Source organism: Hyla sarda, chromosome 9 (genome assembly GCF_029499605.1).
Source record: "Hyla sarda isolate aHylSar1 chromosome 9, aHylSar1.hap1, whole genome shotgun sequence".
Lineage (NCBI taxonomy): Eukaryota > Metazoa > Chordata > Amphibia > Anura > Hylidae > Hyla > Hyla sarda.
The window spans coordinates 23,643,271-23,664,275 of NC_079197.1; the positions used below are offsets into that span (position 1 = coordinate 23,643,271).

Below are 21,005 nucleotides of genomic sequence, written 5' to 3' on the forward strand. Positions count from 1 at the left end.
CCTAACATCTCACTGCCAGGTTATTAGCTAAACGTTGTAAAACTGCCCTAAATATTATGTTTACTATGGGAAAAAACACACGTTAAATAGGGATTAGTGTCCTTCTCAATTGTGGCTTCCTGGATAGTTACGTATGTTGACATTCCCATGCAGGAAAAGTCTTCCCCGAGGAATCCAAAGGGCATAGAAAAGGAGCAAAACAGTCTAAATTATTAGGACAGCAGTATGTAATGTATACAGTAACCTACGGCTCTGCAGGGAGGGGGCCCCACAACAGTCCCATTGCTTTCCAGCTCTAAACAACGGTTCATAATTAAGGCCGCGTTCTCATCACGATTTCTCCATCCGAACTGAGTACACGATTTTTATAACTTAAAATCGTATGAAATCGTATATAAAGTCGGATCCATTGACCTCCATTAAAAAATCGGATCCATTACACACATCCGATTTGATCCGCATCCGATTTCACACGATTTTTGTTCAGGTCTGAAATCGTGGTCAAATCCGATTTCAGACCCGAACAAAAATCGTGTGAAATCGGATGCGGATCAAATCGGATGTGTGTAATGGATCAGATTTTTTAATGGAGGTCAATGGATCCGACTTTATATACGATTTATACGATTTTTAAGTTATAAAATCGTTTCCTCAAGTCGGATGGAGAAATCGTGATGTGAACGCAGCCTAAGGCTAGAATTCCACTGAGGTTTTTGACCTGCATTTTTTTGGGTTTAAAAATGCGAGAAAAAACGCCAGAAAAACTGCCACTGTTTTTTCCTGCATTTTGGCATTTTTTCTTGCGTTTTTACCTTTGTGTGGAATTTGCCTTTTTTGGCCCCTTTGGCGTTTTTTGTACAAAGTTAGTTGGGTACCCAAAAAAAAGGATGCAGTAGGGATGTAAAATTTTTTAACTAAATGTTTTTTTTTTATAACGAAATTTTAATAAAAAAGGTATCTACATCACTTTTTTGGATCTTTAAAGTCCAAAAAAGAATAAAAACCGCCGGCAAAAACGCCAAAGTTAAAACCAACATGGCGTTTTTCTTGGCGTTTTTGCTCTCCCATAGACTTCTAAGGGAGGAAAACGCCACAATTTCTGTGCAAAAAACGCCAAACTAGGTTATGTCGGGCATTTTGAAAAACCAGCCTGAGCACAAACTGAGCCTAAAATTGCTAAAAAAAAAAAAAAAAAAACACCAAAAGGATTTAAAAAAAAGTGCCAAACTGAAAAACGCCAAGTAGATCTGACATTTTGCAGTTTACTATTGACTTGCAGCTAACATCTTTTTTTTTTGCTGAAAAAAAGCCGTGCAGGAAAATTGGCGGTTTTTATGACGTTTTTGCAAAAAAATCCTCAGTGGAATTCCAACCTAAAGGGACACTCCCCTGGATTTATTTTTTTTTTTTAAATCAACTGGTGCCAGAAAGTTAAACAGATTTGTAAATTATTTCTATTTAAAAATCTTAATCCTTCTAGTACTTATCATCTTCTATTTGCTCCACAGGAAGTTCTTTTCTCTTTGAATTTCCTTTCTGTCTGACCGCAGCGCTCTCTGCTGACATCTCTGTTCATTTTAGGAACTGTCCAGAGTAGGAGCAAATCCCCACAGCAAACCTATCCTGCTCCGGACAGTTCCTAAAATGGAGAGAGGTGTCAGCAGAGAGCACTGTGGTCAGACTGAAAAGGAAAATCAAAAAGAAAAGAACTTCCTGTGGAGCAAATAGAAGCTGATAAGTACTAGAAGGATTAAGATTTTTAAATAGAACTAATTTACAAATCGGTTTTACTTTCTGGCACCAGTTAAAAAAAATAAATAAAAATAAGTACCCACTTTAATGTGAACTAAATGGGTCCTATAGAAATGTGGGGTATTACCGCAGTGGCGGTATTATCTGGACACTGCACGGTAATAATTTTTACCCCACATTTCTATAGGACCCATTTAGTTCATATTAATCAAGAACTGTTTAATGCTACATACATGTACAAACAACCAGTGGCGTACATACAAGAAATGGGACCCCATAGCAAAGACTGATTATAGCGTCTGGATTTGCATCCCCCATTCCATGACAAGAAGACCTGGCGTTAATTTAGCCTTGATTTCCATGACCCTTAAAGGGGTACTCCGCTGGAAAAAATGTTTTTTAAATCATCTGGTGCCAGAAAGTTACACATATTTGTAAATTACTTTTATTTAAAAAAAAATCTTAATCTTTCCAGTACTTGTCAGCTGCTGTATGATCCACAGGAAGTCCTTTTCTTTTTGAATTTCCTTTCTGCCTGACCACAGTGCTCTCTGCTGACACCTCTGTCCATTTTAGGAACTGTCCAGAGAGGGAGCAAATCCCCATAGAAAACCTATCCTGCTCTGGACAGTTCCTGACAAGAACAGATGTGTCAGCAGAGAGCACTGTGGTCAGACAGAAAGGACATTCAAAAAGAAAAGAACTTCCTGTGGAGCATACAGCAGCTGATAAGTACTAGAAGGATTAAGATTTTTTAATTGAAATCATTTACAAATCTGTTTAACTTTCTGGCACCAGTTGATTCTAAAAAAAATTTTTTCCAGCGGAGTACACCTTTAAGCCATGTTCACACAGAGTGGAATCCGGCCTAGAAATTTAGCTTGGAAATTCTGTTGCAGCAGAGTCCTATTGTTTTCAGTGAGATTCCGCTGCACCATGCACATGGCAGAATTTCTGCAGCAGAAATATCTGGCGTGGATATTCTGATTCCAGCCTCTGCAGAAAGAATTGACATATCATATAGTGGCTTAATAATACCGACATAGAGTCCTGTATCAATACCGCCACACACTACACAATAAATAATAGTGCTACTCTATGAGCAGATTACAATGGTACAAGGGATTATCCAGTATTATAAAAACAGAGGTCATTTCTTTCAAAAACAGCATCACACCTGTCCTCAAGTTGAGTGTGGTGTTACAGCTCTGTTCCATTGCCCTGAATGGAGCCAAGTTGTAATACTACACACAACCTGAGGACAGGGTGGTGCTGTTTTAGGAAGAAATCAGCTCTGTTTTTCTATCCCTGGATAACTGTCACGATAAAAATGTTGTACATCTTGGCAAAATATTAACCTTTCTAATATACTTTATATAAAAAAAAATGTATATCCTTTTTATAGAAATCATGGCTTATAAAACCACTAGGGGTCCCCATACCATCCAGAACATAATCCTATCCGGCTGCAGCAGCATCTTTGTCCGGACTAGCTTCGGACTAGCATTACTCTGTGCTCACTCCTGTCCTATCAGACTCCTGTCTGAAAACAAAGAGGAGGGAGTTACAGAGCAGCCTGCAGTGATTGGATAAGGAGACCCAGCACAATACAGCAGACTCAGGGAGGAAGTGAATGCATGGTGAGTGAGGGTGGGCTCAGTGCTTGTCTCGGACATGCCCCTTCCAGAGCAGTGGATGTCAGAATGAGTGAACAGCAGAAACGAAGGAATTTGTGAGCCAAATACAAAAGCTAGACACATAAAAAAAGACATGTAAAGCATCTGCATGACCTAGTGAGTAACATATAGAGGCATTAATATTTTTTGCAACAGCTGGAGGCACCCTGGTTGGGAAACACTACCTTATGGATTACAGATGGAGTAATTCAATATATCCCAAACAACCATTGTAGCAGCTGATGTCCATTGCATATGGTGCAATAATGGGGGGGGGGCATAATTGTTGCTTAACGTATGGGAGAGGTGCTGATTGATTTTCTTGCCTTTTTTGTGGATAAAGTCATAAAATACCTAAATAATACAGTCATATAAGGGCGTAATAATACCGCCATACACTACATGATAAATAATAAGGCTACTCATTGAGCAGATAACACTGGCTTGAGTCCTGGATGATGAAGCCAAAGCTTTTAAGACTGGTATTTAGATCCTGAGGAGTGCGGAGGAGTCTCCCAAGAAGGTGGGCATTACCCTTATCTGCTATTATCACTAGAGCATCGGCCTACGCTTCCCATTCAGGTCAGTGGTAGGTGTGTGTGTGTGTGTGTGTATATATATATATATATATATATATATATACACATACATATACAGTGGTCCCTCAAGTTACAATATTAATCGGTTCCAGGATGACTATATATATATATATATATATATATATATATATATATATATACACACAGATATATGCAGTGAGGCAGAATTTTATTTTTTACCATAGTATAAAGGCAAGCAAGGAATTTGGAGTTGGGCATCTTTTGGGGCTGTACCCTATTGTTCCCAAATCTTTTGGACCCTAACATAGTAGTGAATAGTCCTACTTCATTGTTCCACCTGAAGGTTCACTTCCCAGCATGTAATACCTTATTTTGACCCCTGACCTACGATGGCCCCAACATACAATCATTTCAACATACGATGGTCTCTCAGAGGCCATCGCATGTTGAAGGCAGCATCAACATACGATGCTTTTGTATGTCGGGGCCATCGCATAAACGGCTATCTGGCAGCGCAGACTGCTTCAGCTACCACAGGATAGCCATTTACGGTGCCCCGTGTGGACCGCTGACGATCACTTACCTGTCCTCGGGGCTCCGGCGCGTCCTCTTCGGGTTCCTCTGCATCGTCGGCGCTCTCCATCGTCGTCATCATGTCGTTGCGCATGCCGTCCCGTCATCCAATAGGAGCAGTGTGCGTAGCAACGTGATGGTGGCGACGGAGAGCGAGGGTTCCGGGTAAGCAGAGGCCTTGCCGGAGCGTCGGGGACACCTCGGGAACGCGGCGACAGCGATGGAAGGCGACATCCAGGGCAGCGGTGACGAGGGGTGACGGTCCGGAGCGTCGGGGACATGTGAGTATAACCTCCAATACCAGTGGTCTTCAACCTGCGGACCTCCAGATGTTGCAAAACTACAACTCCCAGCATGCCCGGACAGCCGTTGGCTGTCCGGGCATGCTGGGTGTTGTAGTTTTGCAACATCTGGAGGTCCGCAGGTTGTAGACCGCTGTCCTATACTTTACATTGCACGGATCCCTCAACATACGATGGTTTCAACAAACGATGGTCCATTTGGAACGGATTACCATCGAATGTTGAGGGACCACTGTATATATAATTGTAGTTTTGCAACAGCTGGAGGCCCCCTGGTTGGAAAACACTGATATACACAAAAGTTACAGAGCGTTCGGTTGAGCAGCGCTGAATGTTGGCATCTAAAGCTGCAGAATATAAATGATTTGGAACATTGGATTCCTGGATAACTACAGACCTGGGAATAAAAAGAACAGGAAATCCTGCAAAGGGCCAGACACACAACAAAGGGCCCTCTTCCACTGTGGTTTCTGGGATGTGATTCATGTTCGTGGCGTGTTTTCTGTACCTCTCCCCCTTTAATATGGCCCCAGCACGAGAGGCTTGTGTAGTCCCTGCCTTGGTAAAACTACGCAAATATATTAGGAAATTGAATATTAAACAATTCTTCAATATACAGATATTTAAAGGGGTACCCCGGAGGAAAAACAATTATTCAACTCAATTGGTGCCAGAAAGTTAAACAGATTTGTAAATTACTTCTATTTAAAAATCTTAATCCTTCCAGTACTTATCAGCTGCTTTATGCTCCACAGGAAGTTGTGTAGTTCTTCCCAGTCTAACTACAGTGCTCTCTGCTGACACCTCTGTTCATGTCAGGAACTGTCCAGAGCATGAGCAAATCCCTATAGCAAACCTCTCCTGCTCTGGACAATTCCTGAAATGGACAGAGGTGTCAGCAGAGAGCACTGTGGTCAGACTGGGAAGAACTACACAACTTCCTCTATAGCATACAGCAGCTGATAAGTACTGGAAGGGTTAAGATTTTTATATAGAAGTAATTTAAAATCTGTATCCATGCATTTCATAGGCAACTGCCTTTGGATTGCAACCCTGCACTGCAATGCTACAATGTCCCTGCAGGGGGCATGCATTTTCCATGTTTGACTGCTACCTTTGCGCCATCTATAGCTGCTGCAGCTCTGGAGCCAGAAAACAATCCCTGCTGTCCCCCTTACCCCATTTATGCATCGCAGTGTTTCCCAACCAGAGTGCCTCCAGCTGTTGAAAACTACAACTCCCAGCATATCGGGGATCTCCAGCACCAGCAATCTAATTAGATAACCAGTTGCAATGATCAAGGACCATACCCAAAACTAGAGGATTCATGGTGGGAAATGGAGGCTGCATTACAGAACCAGGGCCTGCTCTGCCTATAGCAGGGGTTCTCATCCGGTGGTAGGCGTACCTCTAGTGGTACGCCACTGGTTGTGCGGGGGTACGCCGATGCGCTGACAAATACCGGCTATGCATTGTCCAGTATTCCTCAGCGCACTGCGGGGAATGGCCGTGGTATCTCCGGCCGCGGCTATTTTACGGGAGCTGCGTGGTTGCCAGGCAGACGTGTGATGTTCCCTGACATTGTGAATAATGGCAAAAGGGGAATAATGGCACAGGGGGGTAAAGATGGACGGGGGGGGGGGGGGGTAATGATTATTCCCCCCCCCCCTACCCTCCATCTTAATCCCCCTGTGGCATTATTCCCCCCTCCCTCTGATCCCTTTTGCCATATCGGATAATAATAGCACAAGGGGATTAAGATGGAGGGGGGGGGGGGATAATGGCACAAGGGGATTAAGTATCGCATTAGTATAAAGGTAAGCACACGCCATTATGAAAATAAGTAATTTTATGACGTGCGGAAGTTCCACGCAAATTTACACACAAGGGGTACCCGCGGACATACCTTCACCCTTTGGGGGTACAGTTGGGAAAAAGGTTGAGAACCACTGGCCTATAGGCAAAATCATCAGCCACCTAGAGCGCCCTCTTGAGGGGGGCACTGCTCTGCCCACCGCAAGAAACGTAGCCAGTTGGCATACGAACCTCCCGCTCACAGCCAGCACCACTCCCCCTGTTACATTGTCACCCCAATAGTAAGAAGATTACATGAGGAGGAGGTTTCTTACAGTGTGTAACCCCAGAAGTGAGGTGGGGTGTCAAAGGTGGCGGCCAAATCAGCTTTCACCTAGGGTGGCAAAAATCCTTGTACAGAACCACAGAACAGCCCTGTACAGAACCACTTCAGTGATGGACTTGCAACGCAACATGAAGCCAATCTCATACCTGCTGCATCAGATAAAATATGCAATAGAGAGCCCGCCCCCATTCAAACTCGCGGCAGGACACACTTTGCTAACTCGCAATAAAATCCGCCCATGTGAACGAGCCCTTAGGGTCTGTAAACGCAAGCTGATTTTGCACAGATTTTTGCTGCAGAAAATCAACTGCGGATTTTGCTACCAGATCAGCAGAAAATCTGCAATAGTGTCAGATTTGCAGATTTTCTGCGGACCCATCGAATTCAATGGTAGCAAAAGCCCCTGCAGATTTTCTGCAGAAAAAACGCTGCCTGAAATATGAACAAAATCCGTTTGTGTGAACGGACCCTCAGGGGTCCCTGCTTTTGCTGCAGCAGATTTTGCTGGTCATTGACTTTGATGGGTAGCAATATCTGCTACAGCAAATCTGCAGCAGAAAATATGCACATGTGAACTGACCCTTAGGGCTCGTTCACACGGACGGATTTGCTAGCAAACTTGCAGTGTTTTTCCCACTGCGAGTTTGAATTAGGGCGGGCTGTCCGCAGCAGACCTTTTCGACAGCAGAATTTCCCTTGCTGAAAATCTGCTGCAGACCCTATTGAATTCAATTGGGTCTGTGCCATATTTCCTCCAGAGGAAATTCTGCTGCCAGTGAAAATCAAATGCCAGCCCTCCACCTGTGTCCACCTCAGTGGTGCTGGAGATATATATATATATATATATATATATATATATATATATATATATATATATTCTGGGGGCGTGGCAGAGGGTGTGGTTAGGGGAAGGGGTGTGGCTGGAAATCTTGGGTGAGTTCCCACACTTTTTTTCCCAGGACGTGGCCCCTGCAAGAACCTCTACATTGTTCCCTAATAATAGCCTATTTTACATTATGTAAGCAAAAATTACATTTTCCGGAGTGCTTCTTTAACACTGTGTACAAAGTAAACTGCAGTAACATCATTCAGATACAACGTAGGACAGTCAAGCCATAAAAGACGAGGCTCAGCCGGGTCAAGCCAGCATGACCCCCTCAGGAGCCCCCCCCCCCCAGAGCTCAAGTTCTCATCTAGTTAATGGAAACTGACTTTTTATAGTCTACTTAACATTCAATGCAAACAAAACAAATGCGAGTCGAGTTTTATTTCCCATCCGTCTGTTGCACAAAGGGAATTCGCAGTTTTCTGACCAAGCTGTAAAAACGTCATAAACGCTTCAGGGTCAGCGATAACGTCTTCTCCATATGAGGTGCAGTGATCAGATCAGAAAATAGGCAGGAATTACAAAAATGGTGCACGGTCTAGCTGTTTCAAAACTACAACTCCCAGCATGCCCGGACAGCCAACGGCTGTGTGAGGGAAGGGGCTGGGAATCCTACAATGTGTGTATACGTGTGTGTGTGAGGGGAAGGGGGGCTGGTAAGTGGAGTCCAGCTATGTGTATGTGAGTGGGGGGGGGCGCTGAAACATAAATGAGCTGCATTCCATTCAAAAGACCAGTGTTTTCTAACCAGGATGCCTCCAGCTGTTGCAAAAATACAATTAGTTGCAGAATGATCTCTCTCCCACCCAGCGGTCATTCCACCCTTTGAAGCAAAGACATTCTACCTCTGCTTACCCGGCATCCTCGCTCTCCGTCACCGCCATCACGTTGCTACGCATGCCGCTCCTATTGGATGATGGAACGGCGTGCGCAACGACGTGATGACGACGATGGAGAGCGCCGACGATGCAGGGGATCCCGAAGAGGACGCGTCGGAGCCCCGAGGACAAGTAAGTGATCGTCAGCGGACCACACGGGGCACCGTAAACGGCTATCCGGTGGCAGCTGAAGCAGTCTGCTCTGCCGGATAGCCGTTTATGCGATGGCCCCGACATAAAAAAGCATCGTATGTTGATGCTGCCTTCAACATGCGATGGCCTCTAAGAGGCCATCGTATGTTGAAATGATCGTATGTCGGGGACATCGTAGGTCGGGGGGGGGGGGGGGTCACTGTATTTGTAATCCGATGTCTCCATTTATTTCTGTATGTTGATCCTTATGATTTTGGCATTCCTACTATTCACATGTTTGAAGGTTATTTTTTCCCCTTCTCCCTTTACTCTGTGCCTCTGTTCTTTTCTATGTGTATATTCTATTTTTTGTTTCATTCTTGTGACAATCGCAGCGAAACATCATATTTCTCCTGCCATGGTTTTCTCTCTTTTCTTTCTTTCCTCCGCTCTTTCTCTATTTCTTCCCTCTGTTTTTACTGTTTTGGAATTTAGATAATGTGGTGATTATTAAAATATATACAGTACCACGATATAAAAGTTATTTAATATATATATCCGAACAGCAGAAGGAGAATTTTGAGAGGCATGTAGGGGGGCAAGCAGTTTGGAAGGAGATTTTTAACATTAAATTTTTAATGCTTTTATACACGTTTTTTTCTATGATTATGTTTTTATTACCTGATATGTGTAATTATGTGTGCAGGGGAGTTTGTGATGTCCCGTCCGTTTGCAGTCACTCTCACCATGCATATATAAAGGATCCTAGCCCCTGTAACATATGTATGACTAAGGCTCTGTGGCCCGAAATGCGTCACATTTTCTGAACCCTTGTTGTTTCCTATGGCAACCACTTTGTCTTAATAAAGAAGTTCCGTTTTCACGAGCCAGCGCTGGACATTTTGTTTCTTCTTGCCATTTGTGTGGATACGTCCAGTCCGGCGCACCTGTGGGAGTGAGCTGGAATACACCACTTGTCTTTGTAAAAGTCACAATGATACATGTACAGTGGTCTCTCAAGTTACAATATTAATTTGTTCCAGGACGACCATTGTATGTGGAAACCATCGTATGTTGAGACCATAACTCTATGGAAACCTGGTAATTGGTTCTGAAGCCCCAAAATGTCATCCAAAAATAGGAAAAAGTGAGGATTAAACATAAATAAATAGATAACTAATACAGATAAAGCAAGTCCTTACATATAAAAGTAAGAAAGATCTGCTGGGAGCTGTAATCACTGTCTATTTCAGTGTTTCCCAACCAGGACACCTCCAGCTGTTGCAAAACTACAACTCCCAGCATGCCCGGACAGCCGGAGGCTGTCCGGGCATGCTGGGAGTTGTAGTTTTGCAACAGCTGGAGACACCCTCTTTGAAAAACACTGGTCTATGTAGAGGACAGAAGCTTCTTCAGGGTCCTGTACAGAACACGCAATGTCCTAAAGAAAGGAAAATAGAGCCGCCCTCACCTAGTGTACAAAGAAGCAGCTAACCCTGGCCCAGGTAAAGAGTACAGAACATGTAATACCTCCCTGTACTGTAGGGGGCACTACCAGACACCAGTCAGTGCATACGCTTCAGTAATACAGGTAAAGAGTAGTACAGAACATGTAATACCTCCCTGTACTGTAGGGGGTGCTACCAGACACCAGTCAGTGCATGCACTTTAGGAATACAGGGGGTTTTACCAGTGAAATGTCCATTCTGATTGGTCGGTTCTTCCAGCCATTGACACGTTTCGCAGATTCCATAGCATTGTATGTTGAGTCTGGTTTCAAGTTACAGTGGTCCAGAAAAGACCACTGTATGTTGAAACTATTGTATGTTGAGGCCATTGTAAGTTGAGGGATCACTGTATACTTCTACTGTCTGTATGTTAGGCTGGGTTCACATCAGGTTATGAGGGCCAGAGCGTCATTGTAGCTTTTACTTTCCCACAAGATTTAGGTATAGAATAGGGGGGGGAGCAATACATATATATATATATATATATATATATATATATATATATATATATATATATACATATACAGAGAGAGAGAGAGAGAGAGAGAGAGAGAGAGAGAGAGACCTATGTATATATATATACAGAGAGAGAGAGAGAGAGAGAGAGACCTATGTGTCAATTTAGTATTGCGCAAAAGAAGAAACACTTGGTCATTTTATGACCAAGTGTTTCTTCTTTTGCACAAGATTTAGGTAGAAAGACTGGGCAACGCTGGGCACCCTGCTAGTTATTATAATATAGACAGTAAAAAGAATAAAAAATTCGGGGGGGGGGGGGGGGAATCACAGAAAATTTTACAAATTTTTTTCATAAAAAAAAAAAAAAGGTTATTTACGCAATAGGTCATTTTGTAATGACACATTCCCTTTAACCATTAAAAGTGGTTACAAAAGACTACTTACCCTTTGAGTATAAAGCCTATGTACTGAACGTGTTGGCCACAGACTAGACTTGACCTCACGGATTACTAACGTTCTGCTCTTTAGTAAACAGTACTAAGAGAATGACCGGTGTCTTTCTGAACTGCGGAAAAGAAAGTGACTCATGCCGATGTTTCCTACAACTTCTGTTTTATTTAAGTGTGAAGAGCATTAGGCTGTTTATGCCAAAAGTTTGCTTTTATTACGGAAGAAAAAGTAATAGTGTGGTCAGACTTGGCCGGGACAGCGATGGTCGGTGCTACGTAGGCTGACAAATAGATGAGAAATGTGACAACATTACATAGGATCCATCTGCGATCCATCCTTCTATTAATACAGCCATATACGGGCTGGTCAGAAGCAGGCACATTATATCTATGAAAAATATCTCTCCTCTTAGTCAGTGTGGACACAGTGCCAAGCCCGAGATACTATTCCATTGCTGCCAACAAATGCCAAGCTACAGCAAGTATGCTTGAGGGACCTTGCTGAGGAGTCCAACATCTTCTGCACGGCGGTTTCTTACCAAATACCGTATCCGGTGATGTAAAGTGTGATACCTGTACGTGAGGATGACACAGCAGCTAAAATAATGTTATCATGTATATGAATGATGGTTCCTACACATGATAACATCGTCTTAGCTGCTGTGTCATTCTCACGTACAGGTATCATACTTTACATTACCACATCCTGGAGCTTCATATGTAAGTACCAGAGTCCCTGTATGATACATATTTCTACATTCTTATTGAAAATGAGGCCCTAATGAACCATGTGTGAAGATATATAGTATATATTATATAGAGAGGGAGAGAGAGAGAGAGAGAGATAGAGAGAGAGAGAGAGAGAGAGAGAGAGAGATAGAGAGAGAGAGAGAGAGAGAGAGAGAGAGAGAGACAGGAATATGCAGGCACAAGGTCTAAATGAAGCGCATACGTTATCCAGGGGAAGGTTGGTTAGATATGGAAAATCCAAGGTAATGGTAAATCCGTACCAGACCATAGCTGCTAAGCAACCTATGGTGAAGGTCATTTTCAGGTCTGAATTGTTATGGAATGAAAACAGGTTGGTAGTGGGGCCTATAATTCCCTTTCTGTCCAGTCAAGGTTATCAGTGTGGTCCAAAATCAGCACAGGTGCTGAAGACAGCTGGTTATTAGGCTTTAAAACAAGGTGTAACACAGTCTGCAGGCTGAGGTTGTGAGGAACCTGAAACTCTGATAGAAGTTGGAGTCCTGAGGGTGGCAGCCTCAAAAGAGACATTTGCCTTGTGTGAGCAACACATTTTAAAGACTATTTTGTTGGGTGGCTGGTAGTAAGCCATCTGTATAGATAGGGAAGATTTATGTGAGTAAGTGCTTGAACAAGCAGCGTTTATATTGTATTTTGTGCCTGAATGTAAAAGGGTTTATTGTGTAAGGCTAAAAATAAAAAGTAGGAAAAGCCCTGTCTAAACTTTAATTCCGTGTGCCTGTCTCTGACTTATATTTGCCTGGCTCTATGGCGCTAATCTCCCACAATATACAGTGGGGATCAAAAGTTTGGGCACCCAAGGTAAAAATTTGTATTAATGTTCATAAAGAAGCCAAGGAAAGATGGGAAAAATCTCCAAAAGGCATCAAATTACAGATTAGACATTCTTATAATATGTCAACAAAAGTTAGATTTTATTTCCATCATTTACACTTTCAAAATAACAGAAACCGAAAAAATGGCGTCTGCAAAAGTTTGGGCACCCTGCAGAATTTATAGCATGCACTGCCCCCTTTGCAAAGCTGAGACCTGCCAGTGTCATGGATTGTTCTCAATCATCATCTGGGAAGACCAGGTGATGTCAATCGCAAAGGTTTTCAATGCCCAGACTCATCTGACCTTGCCCCAACAATCAGCACCATGGGTTCTTCTGAGCAGTTGTCTAGAAATCTGAAACTGAAAATAGTTGACACTCACAAAGCTGGAGAAGGCTATAAGAAGATAGCAAAATGTTTTCAGATGTCAATATCCTCTGTTCGGAATGTAATTAAGAAATGGCAGTCATCAGGAACAGTGGAAGTTAAAGCAAGATCTGGAAGACCAAGAAAATATCAGACAGAACAGCTCGCAGGATTGTGAGAAAAATAATTCAAAACCCACGTTTGACTGCACAATCCCTCCAGAAAGATCTGGCAGACACTGGAGTTGTGGTACACTATTCCCCTAAAAGAGATACTTGTACAAACATGGTCTTCATTGAAGAGTCATCAGAAGAAAACCTCTTCTACGTCCTCACCACAAAAATCAGTGTTTGAACTTTGCAAATGAACATATAGACAAGCCTGATACATTTTGGAAACAAGTTCTGTGGACCGATGAGGTTAAAATTTTACTTTTTGGCCGGAATGAGCAAAGGTACATTTGGAGAAGAAGGGGAACAGAATTTAATGAAAAGAACCTCTGTCCAACTGTTAAGCATGGGGGTGGATCAATCATGCTTTGGGGTGGTATTGCAGCCAGTGGCACAGGGAACATCTCACAGGAAAAATTGATTCAATATAATTTCATAAAATTTTGGATGCTAACTTGATGCCATCTGTGAAAAAGCTGAAGTTAAAGAGAGGATGGCTAATAGATAATGATCCTAAACATACCTCGAAATCCACGGGGGATTACATCAAGAGGCGTAAACTGAAGGTTTTGCCATGGCCTTCACAATCTCCTGACCTCAACATAATTGAAAATCTATGGATAGACCTTAAAAGAGCAGTGCGTGACAGACAGCCTAGAAATCTCAAAGAACTGGAAGACTTTTGTAAGGAAGAATGGGAAAAGATACCTCAAAAAAGAATTGAAAGACACTTGGCTGGCTACAAAAAGCGTTTACAAGCTGTGATACTTGCCAAAGGGGGCAGTACAAGATATTAACTCTGCAGGGTGCCCAAACTTTTGCAGATGCCATTTTTTTTGTTTTCTGTTATTTTGAAAGTGTAAATGATGGAAATAAAATCTAACTTTTGTTGACATATTATAAGAATGTCTAATCTGTAATTTGATGCCTTTTGGAGATTTTTCCATCTTTCCTTCGCTTCTTTATGCACATTAATACACATTTTTTACCTGGGGTGCCCAAACTTTTGATCCCCACTGTATACATACATATGTATGTAGAGGAATATTGGTATGAACAGACACAATAACATAGTCTATAACATCCATATGTGTATGCCCCTGTTTTTGCAGTTAAAGGAAATCTGTCACCAGTGTCACCTGCACTAACTTGTCGGTACCGACAGATAGTGCAGATGACACTGATGACAACGGTACTTACCTGGTACCTTACCTTGATGTCGGTAAGCTCCGCCTGTGCCCCAAGCCGCGTACCCGCAGCGGAGCTGACGGAGGAGATTACCGAAGATCCCCTCCACGGAATGGGACAAGGTAAGTACCGTTGTCATCAGTGTCACCTGCACTACCTGTTGGTCGGTGACAATGGTGACAGATTTCCTTTAAAGTCCAAGTGGGAGTTGAACCTCTGTCCCATATGCAGTGAATCACAAGTGCCAACCACAATGCCACCATACAGCTCAGCCTTTGTTACGCTTGTCAGTAATATTAGTCAGCACTAACATCACCAAGATATATAACCAAACAAGTGACATCTGAGCATAGATTAAAGCTTTTGGAAAATAATTTCTCTTTGGATTGCTTCATGCTGTGGGTGTTGGCATAGCGTATTAACATTTCATGTCGGCCAAAAAGTAATTCTTCCCAGACATGGTAGATATCAGGTTTCTGCACATAATGAAATACTCAAATCCTGAGTATCTGAGGGAGGCTACAATGTCATAGGGTGTGGAAATGATAGGATGATGTCAGAGATTATGACAGGAAGAAAGATCCACAAGTTGCAGGGTGACAACCCCTAATAAGAGCCATTTGTGTCGTCATCACAAGGGTCTTCACCAGCTCCACATAGATCCCGGTTCGTTCTGCAGACTTGTAGTACCCCCTATGCTGCCTTTGTTTTATCAGTACATTAGGCTTTCAGGTTCTGCATTAAATTTGTGAACCAGGAATGTCAGGATGAACAGATACAGTGCAATCCTCTTGTGCAATGCTCCTCCATACTGTTCATTGCTAACTTTAAATTACTCCTAATATTGCCACCCGCTACTCCTACCTCTTTCTATAGTGATGGTAATTTCTGAAATACCAATGTGTCTAGCTCACTTACTAAACAACATAGTTAGAAGTATATAACGCTGCTGTTCCCCTTACCAGCAATCAACCCCCCCCCCCCCACCACCACCACCACCACCTATCGTGAGGGTTCTCACCAGAGGCATCTGTAATGGGGCCCAAGTCTATCATGTGCCATTCATAAAGCTGGTGTCTGTGATAGGGCCCCATTGGGATTGCCACCTCTGTACCCTCTAGAGTTACACCCCGTGCTTAGTCACTGAGCATTCATTGCAATGACCCAGACATAACCATCTTTAAAATCCTGTGAATAGGGGAAAAGCTAGTTTTCACTACAGTATTCCTTTAAAGGGGTACTCCGCTGCCCTGCTTCCGGAGCTCTGCTCCCCAGCGTCCGGAAGTTTATTGTTCCGAACGCTGTGTGCGGGCTTCCGTGTTCCGGGCTGCCCCTCATGACATCACGCCCACCCCCTTGTGACATCACGAGGGGTGGCCCTGAACACGGAAGCCCGCACACAGCGTTCGGAACAATAAACTTCCGGACGCTGGGGAGCAGAGCTCCGGAAGCAGGGCAGCGGGGTACCCCTTTAAGAAGCACAGCCCCGCCTCCTTGACACTTAATCCCAGGAAAAATTATTGTTTTAGGAGTTGTGGCAAATTCATCAACACCAAAGAAGGTATGTCGGATATTGTGATATATTTATTTATTTATTTTGTCTACAGAGCTGCCCGAGGGCTCACTTTTTTGTGCAATTAGCTGTACTTGTATCATCTTCAGGTACATGGGGCTTTTCGTATTTTATATTGGAATGTGACGTGAAGTGAAAGAAAAATTGTAATTCAAGCACTTTCTTAGTTTACGATGTTCACCCTGCCAGGATAACTTACATCATATTTTAAGAGTTTGGATATTTAAAGATGCAGCATTAGAAATTATGTTAATTTTTTAGTAGCACATATATATATATATATATATATATATATATATATATATATATATATTTGTCCCTCTAGGAGACTTGTACAAGCAATCCTTACATTATTATATTACAGTGTACTGTTAGATAAGTGATCTATTAATACAGCCTGCACACTACTGACTGCGGCATATAGGAGGTTAAATGTGAAAAGCATCAGACTGAACTTTGATGCCAGTCACTACAGGTGTCAGCTTCCCATAGCACCAGCTTCTAAACCCACTCCATAAACACTTAATGCCTCCATGGAAGGTTAAAGGGGTATTCCAGGCAAAACCTTTTATATATATATCAACTGGCTCCGGAAAGTTAAACAGATTTGTAAATTACTTCTATTAAAAAATCTTAATCCTTCCAATAGTTATTAGCTTCTGAAGTTTTCTGTCTAACTGCTCAATGATGATGTCACGTCCCGGGAGCTGTGCATGATGGGAGAATATCCCCATAGGAGCTGCACAGCTCCCGGGACGTGAGTCATCAGAGAGCAGTTAGACAAAAAACCACTTTAGAAGCTAATAACTATCTCAACTTTAGAAGCTAATAACTATTGGAAGGATTAAGATTTTTTTATAGAAGTCATTTACAAATCTGTTTTACTTTCCGGAGCCAGTTGATATATAAAAAAAAGTTTTGGCCTGTAATACCCCTTTAAGTAAATGAAAATTAAGGTATGAATTGTTTTTATGGGTAACAAGGCCTAGTAGTTAATGCTGATGGATGAGACCTGCTGCTGTGTGGCCTTCAGCTGGGAAAATATGCTTTATATATCAGAAGATGACCATGGTAGCCCAGCCATTGGGTCACAGTCATTGCCCCATGCAGGTTACAACTTAACCTCATTGACATTTGCTTTCCATCCATCAGGCACCATTATTTTGTATTCGGAGTAGTGGGAGAAAAAGACGGCACATGCAGTCATTTTTCTCCTGCTATTCTCCCCGGCTCCCCTCATGGCCATCACACTGCCGTGTCCTAATGGCAGTGTGAAAGAATCCTAAGCTGCAATGTAGCTTGATTCCGGGAAGGTGGCATGGTGCCTTTGAGAGAGGTACTTTTGGGAGACAATACATTTTATCGTTGCGTATTAGGCTACTTTCGCACTGCCGTCGAGCCCCAACCTTAAACAGCCGTTAGGCTCTTTTTTCCCCCAGCCTTTTATGGACGTTATTGGGATGGGGCACAATGGGCAATAATAGGTCCCGATGGATCCCATTTACCATAATGGGGTTCGTCGGGTGCCGTTATTTTGTAGCAGGAGAAAAAGACAGCACATGCAGTCATTTTTCTCCCGCTATTCTCCCCGGCTCCCCCGATGGGCGTCACACTGCCACAGTGCGAAAGAGTTTTATTTCCACAACGGAAACATTCTTCTTTATATCCAGAAGCTGAAAATCCATACAGACCTAATATCTGTCACAGCTGAGAGTTTGTTACAATTGTACATAGTCTAGATCAGTGGTCTCCCCTTAGTCTGTAGGAAACATACCTCCTATAACGTTCTACATCAGGATCTTCACGATTGAACTCGAGGCCTCCGTGTCTCAGGGCATCTTCAGGGTTGGCAAAAGCCTGTTGGAAAGAGGCATAAAATATGTGTTAGTTATAGCAGGTCTAAAGTAGTCTGAGATAAGAGAAAAAAAGACTTATTTTTCAGAAACAACGCCACCGTTGTCTATTTACTATATTTGGTATTGCAACTTTTTTTTAACCTCTTAAAGAGGTAATCTGCCCCTAGACATCTTATCCCCTATCCAAAGGATGGGGGATAAGATTTCTGATTGTGAAGGGTTCTGGTGTTGGGACCCCCTGAGATCTCTGTTCAGCACCCATGCCCCCTCCCATAGACATTAATGGAGGGGGAGTGGAATGGCGTCCTTTGGATAAGGGATAAGATGTCTAGGGGCAGAGTACCTGCACTTTAGTATTTTCCTTCTCGCCTTCTAATAGCCATAACACTTTCAATTTCCCACCTACAGAGCCATATAAGGGCTTATTTTTTGCACCACCAATTGTACTTTTTAATGACATTTTAACACAAAATCTACCGCAAAACCCCCCAAAAATTATTTGTGGGTAAAAAAAAAAAAAATTATATATATATATATATATATATATATATATATATATATATATATATATATAGCAATTTTGCAGCTTTTGGGGGGATTTATTTTCTATGCAGTGAACAATTTGGTAAAAATGACACCTTATCTTTATTCTGTAAATTCAAACAATTTACCAATTTTCAAACAACAAGAAGTCTCAGCTTAGTTTTGGGCCCTAGTGGACAGAATGGAAACTGCAATATTTTTAAAACTGCAATATTATTTTAAAATATAGATACTGTAGTAAATTAGAAAATAAAACATTAGGACATTTTTTTTTCTATGTTAATGGATTTGTTAATCCAATGCATTTAAAATGTATATAAAAAAAAAAAATCCGAAGGCTGTCCAGGCAGGCTGGGAGTTGTAGATTTGCAACAGCTGGAGACATAAGAGTAGATTTATCAAAACCTGTGTATAGGAAAAGTTACCCAGTTGCCCATAGCAACCAATGAGATGGCTTCTTTCATTTTGCAGAGGCCTTGTTAAAAATGAAAGAAGCGAGCTGATTGGTTGCTATGGGCAACTTTTCCTCTGGACGGGTTTTGATAAATCTCCCCCCATACTGTTTGGAAAACACTGCCTTAGGGTCACATAAGTCTGCACAGGAGCTGTATACACAAAAGTGAATTTGTTCATTTTTATCATTCAGGACAGTTTGCAAAGTTGTTTATTTATTTATTTATTTTTTAGAAGATACTAGCTGAGTACCCAGCGTTGCCCGGTTTTTCCTTTCTAATTCTTGTTGGGGAGGAAAATCAAGAAAGGAGGAAGCTTTTGACTTCATATCCCAACCTCATATCCCATCCTCATATCCCGACCTTATATCCCGTCCTCATATCCCGACCTTATATCCCGTCCTCATATCCCGTCCTCATATCTCTACCTCATATCCCGTCCTCATATCCCGACCTCCTATCCTGACCTCATATCCCGACCTCCTATGCCAACCTCCTATCCCGTCCTCATATCCCGACCCCATATCCCGACCCCATATCCCATCCCCATATCTCAACCTCATATCCCATCCTCATATGCCATCCTCCTATCCCCACCTCCTATCCCATCCTCATATCCCATTCTCATATCATGTCCTCATGTCCTGACCTCATATCCCGTCCTTATATCCTGACCTCATATCCCGTCCTCATATGCTGTCCTCATATGCCGTCCTCTTATCCCTTCCTCATATCCCGACCTCATATCCCGTCCTCAGGTGGGACTGATTTGTGATGAAGATATTATAAGCTGAAAATAGTAGGGGATGTGGCTTTGTGGGACTGGGCGTGATTTGCAAGCCAGACCGATGCACAAAAAGGATAGATAATAAAAGGGGTGGGGCTTAAACAGTGGGCATGTCTTTGTGAGATGGGGTTTGGCTTGCAAGCCAGACTTGCACATTCACCAGGAGATGCAGAGCGGAGCTTGTGGAGTAAGGTACTGGAAGTCCCATATACTTGCATGGGACTTGAAACAAAAACCCATCATTTATATAAGGGTGTATGTAAGGGTTAATTTAACTGTCATATATTTTTATTTGACATATAAGTAATATTTGTACCAGGTATTATTGAAATATCTCCAGCCATACAGAAGTTATGTGGGAACATACATTTCCCTTAGATTTGCATGGGACTTTAAACAAAAACCCCGACCCTCACAATTGGGGGTAGTTAAGGGTTAAATTAACTATCCTATATTTTAAGTGGACATATAAGTAACATGTGACCAAGTATTATCGAAATATCTCCAGCCGTTTGGAAGTTATGCAGTAACATATATTTGCCATTGACTTGCATGGGACTTTAAACATAAACCCTGCCCCTGGCAAATGGGGGTGAGTAAGGGTTAAATCACCTATCCTATGTTTGTTGTTGACATATAAGCAACATGTGCGCCAAGTTTCATGTTAATATCTTTAGCCGTTTGGACGTGATTCTGGAACACATACATACACACACACATACATAAACACACACACATACATACATACATAAATACACACACATACATACATACATAAATACACACACATACATACATACATAAATACACACACATACATACATACATAAATACACACACATACATACATACATAAATACACACACATACATACATACATAAATACACACACATACATAAATACACACACATACATACATACATACATACATAAATACACACACATACATACATACATAAATACACACACATACATATATACATACACATATACACACACACACATTGGGGGATATTTATCAAAGGATTTAGACTTGTTTTTTCCTGTCTAAATTTGTCACACAGAAAGTCGCAGTCTAAATATGTGCGACTTTTCTGCGACTTTTGCTTTAGAGGATTTTTGGAGCATGGTGCATTCTAGTCTATTTTAGACGGGAAAAAATGCATTGGTG

The 21,005-nt window shown here is 42.2% G+C and overlaps 1 protein-coding gene across 2 annotated transcripts in view; it reads right to left on the reverse strand.

Annotated features, from left to right (window-relative positions):
- Positions 1-21,005, reverse strand: part of PTGES (prostaglandin E synthase) — a 44,176-nt gene that overhangs the window by 11,483 nt on the left and 11,688 nt on the right. For both annotated transcript variants that reach the window (XM_056540999.1, XM_056541000.1), the window contains one exon: positions 17,970-18,052. In XM_056540999.1, the coding sequence (XP_056396974.1) occupies positions 17,970-18,052 (83 nt within the window). The remainder of the gene's footprint in view (positions 1-17,969; positions 18,053-21,005) is intronic.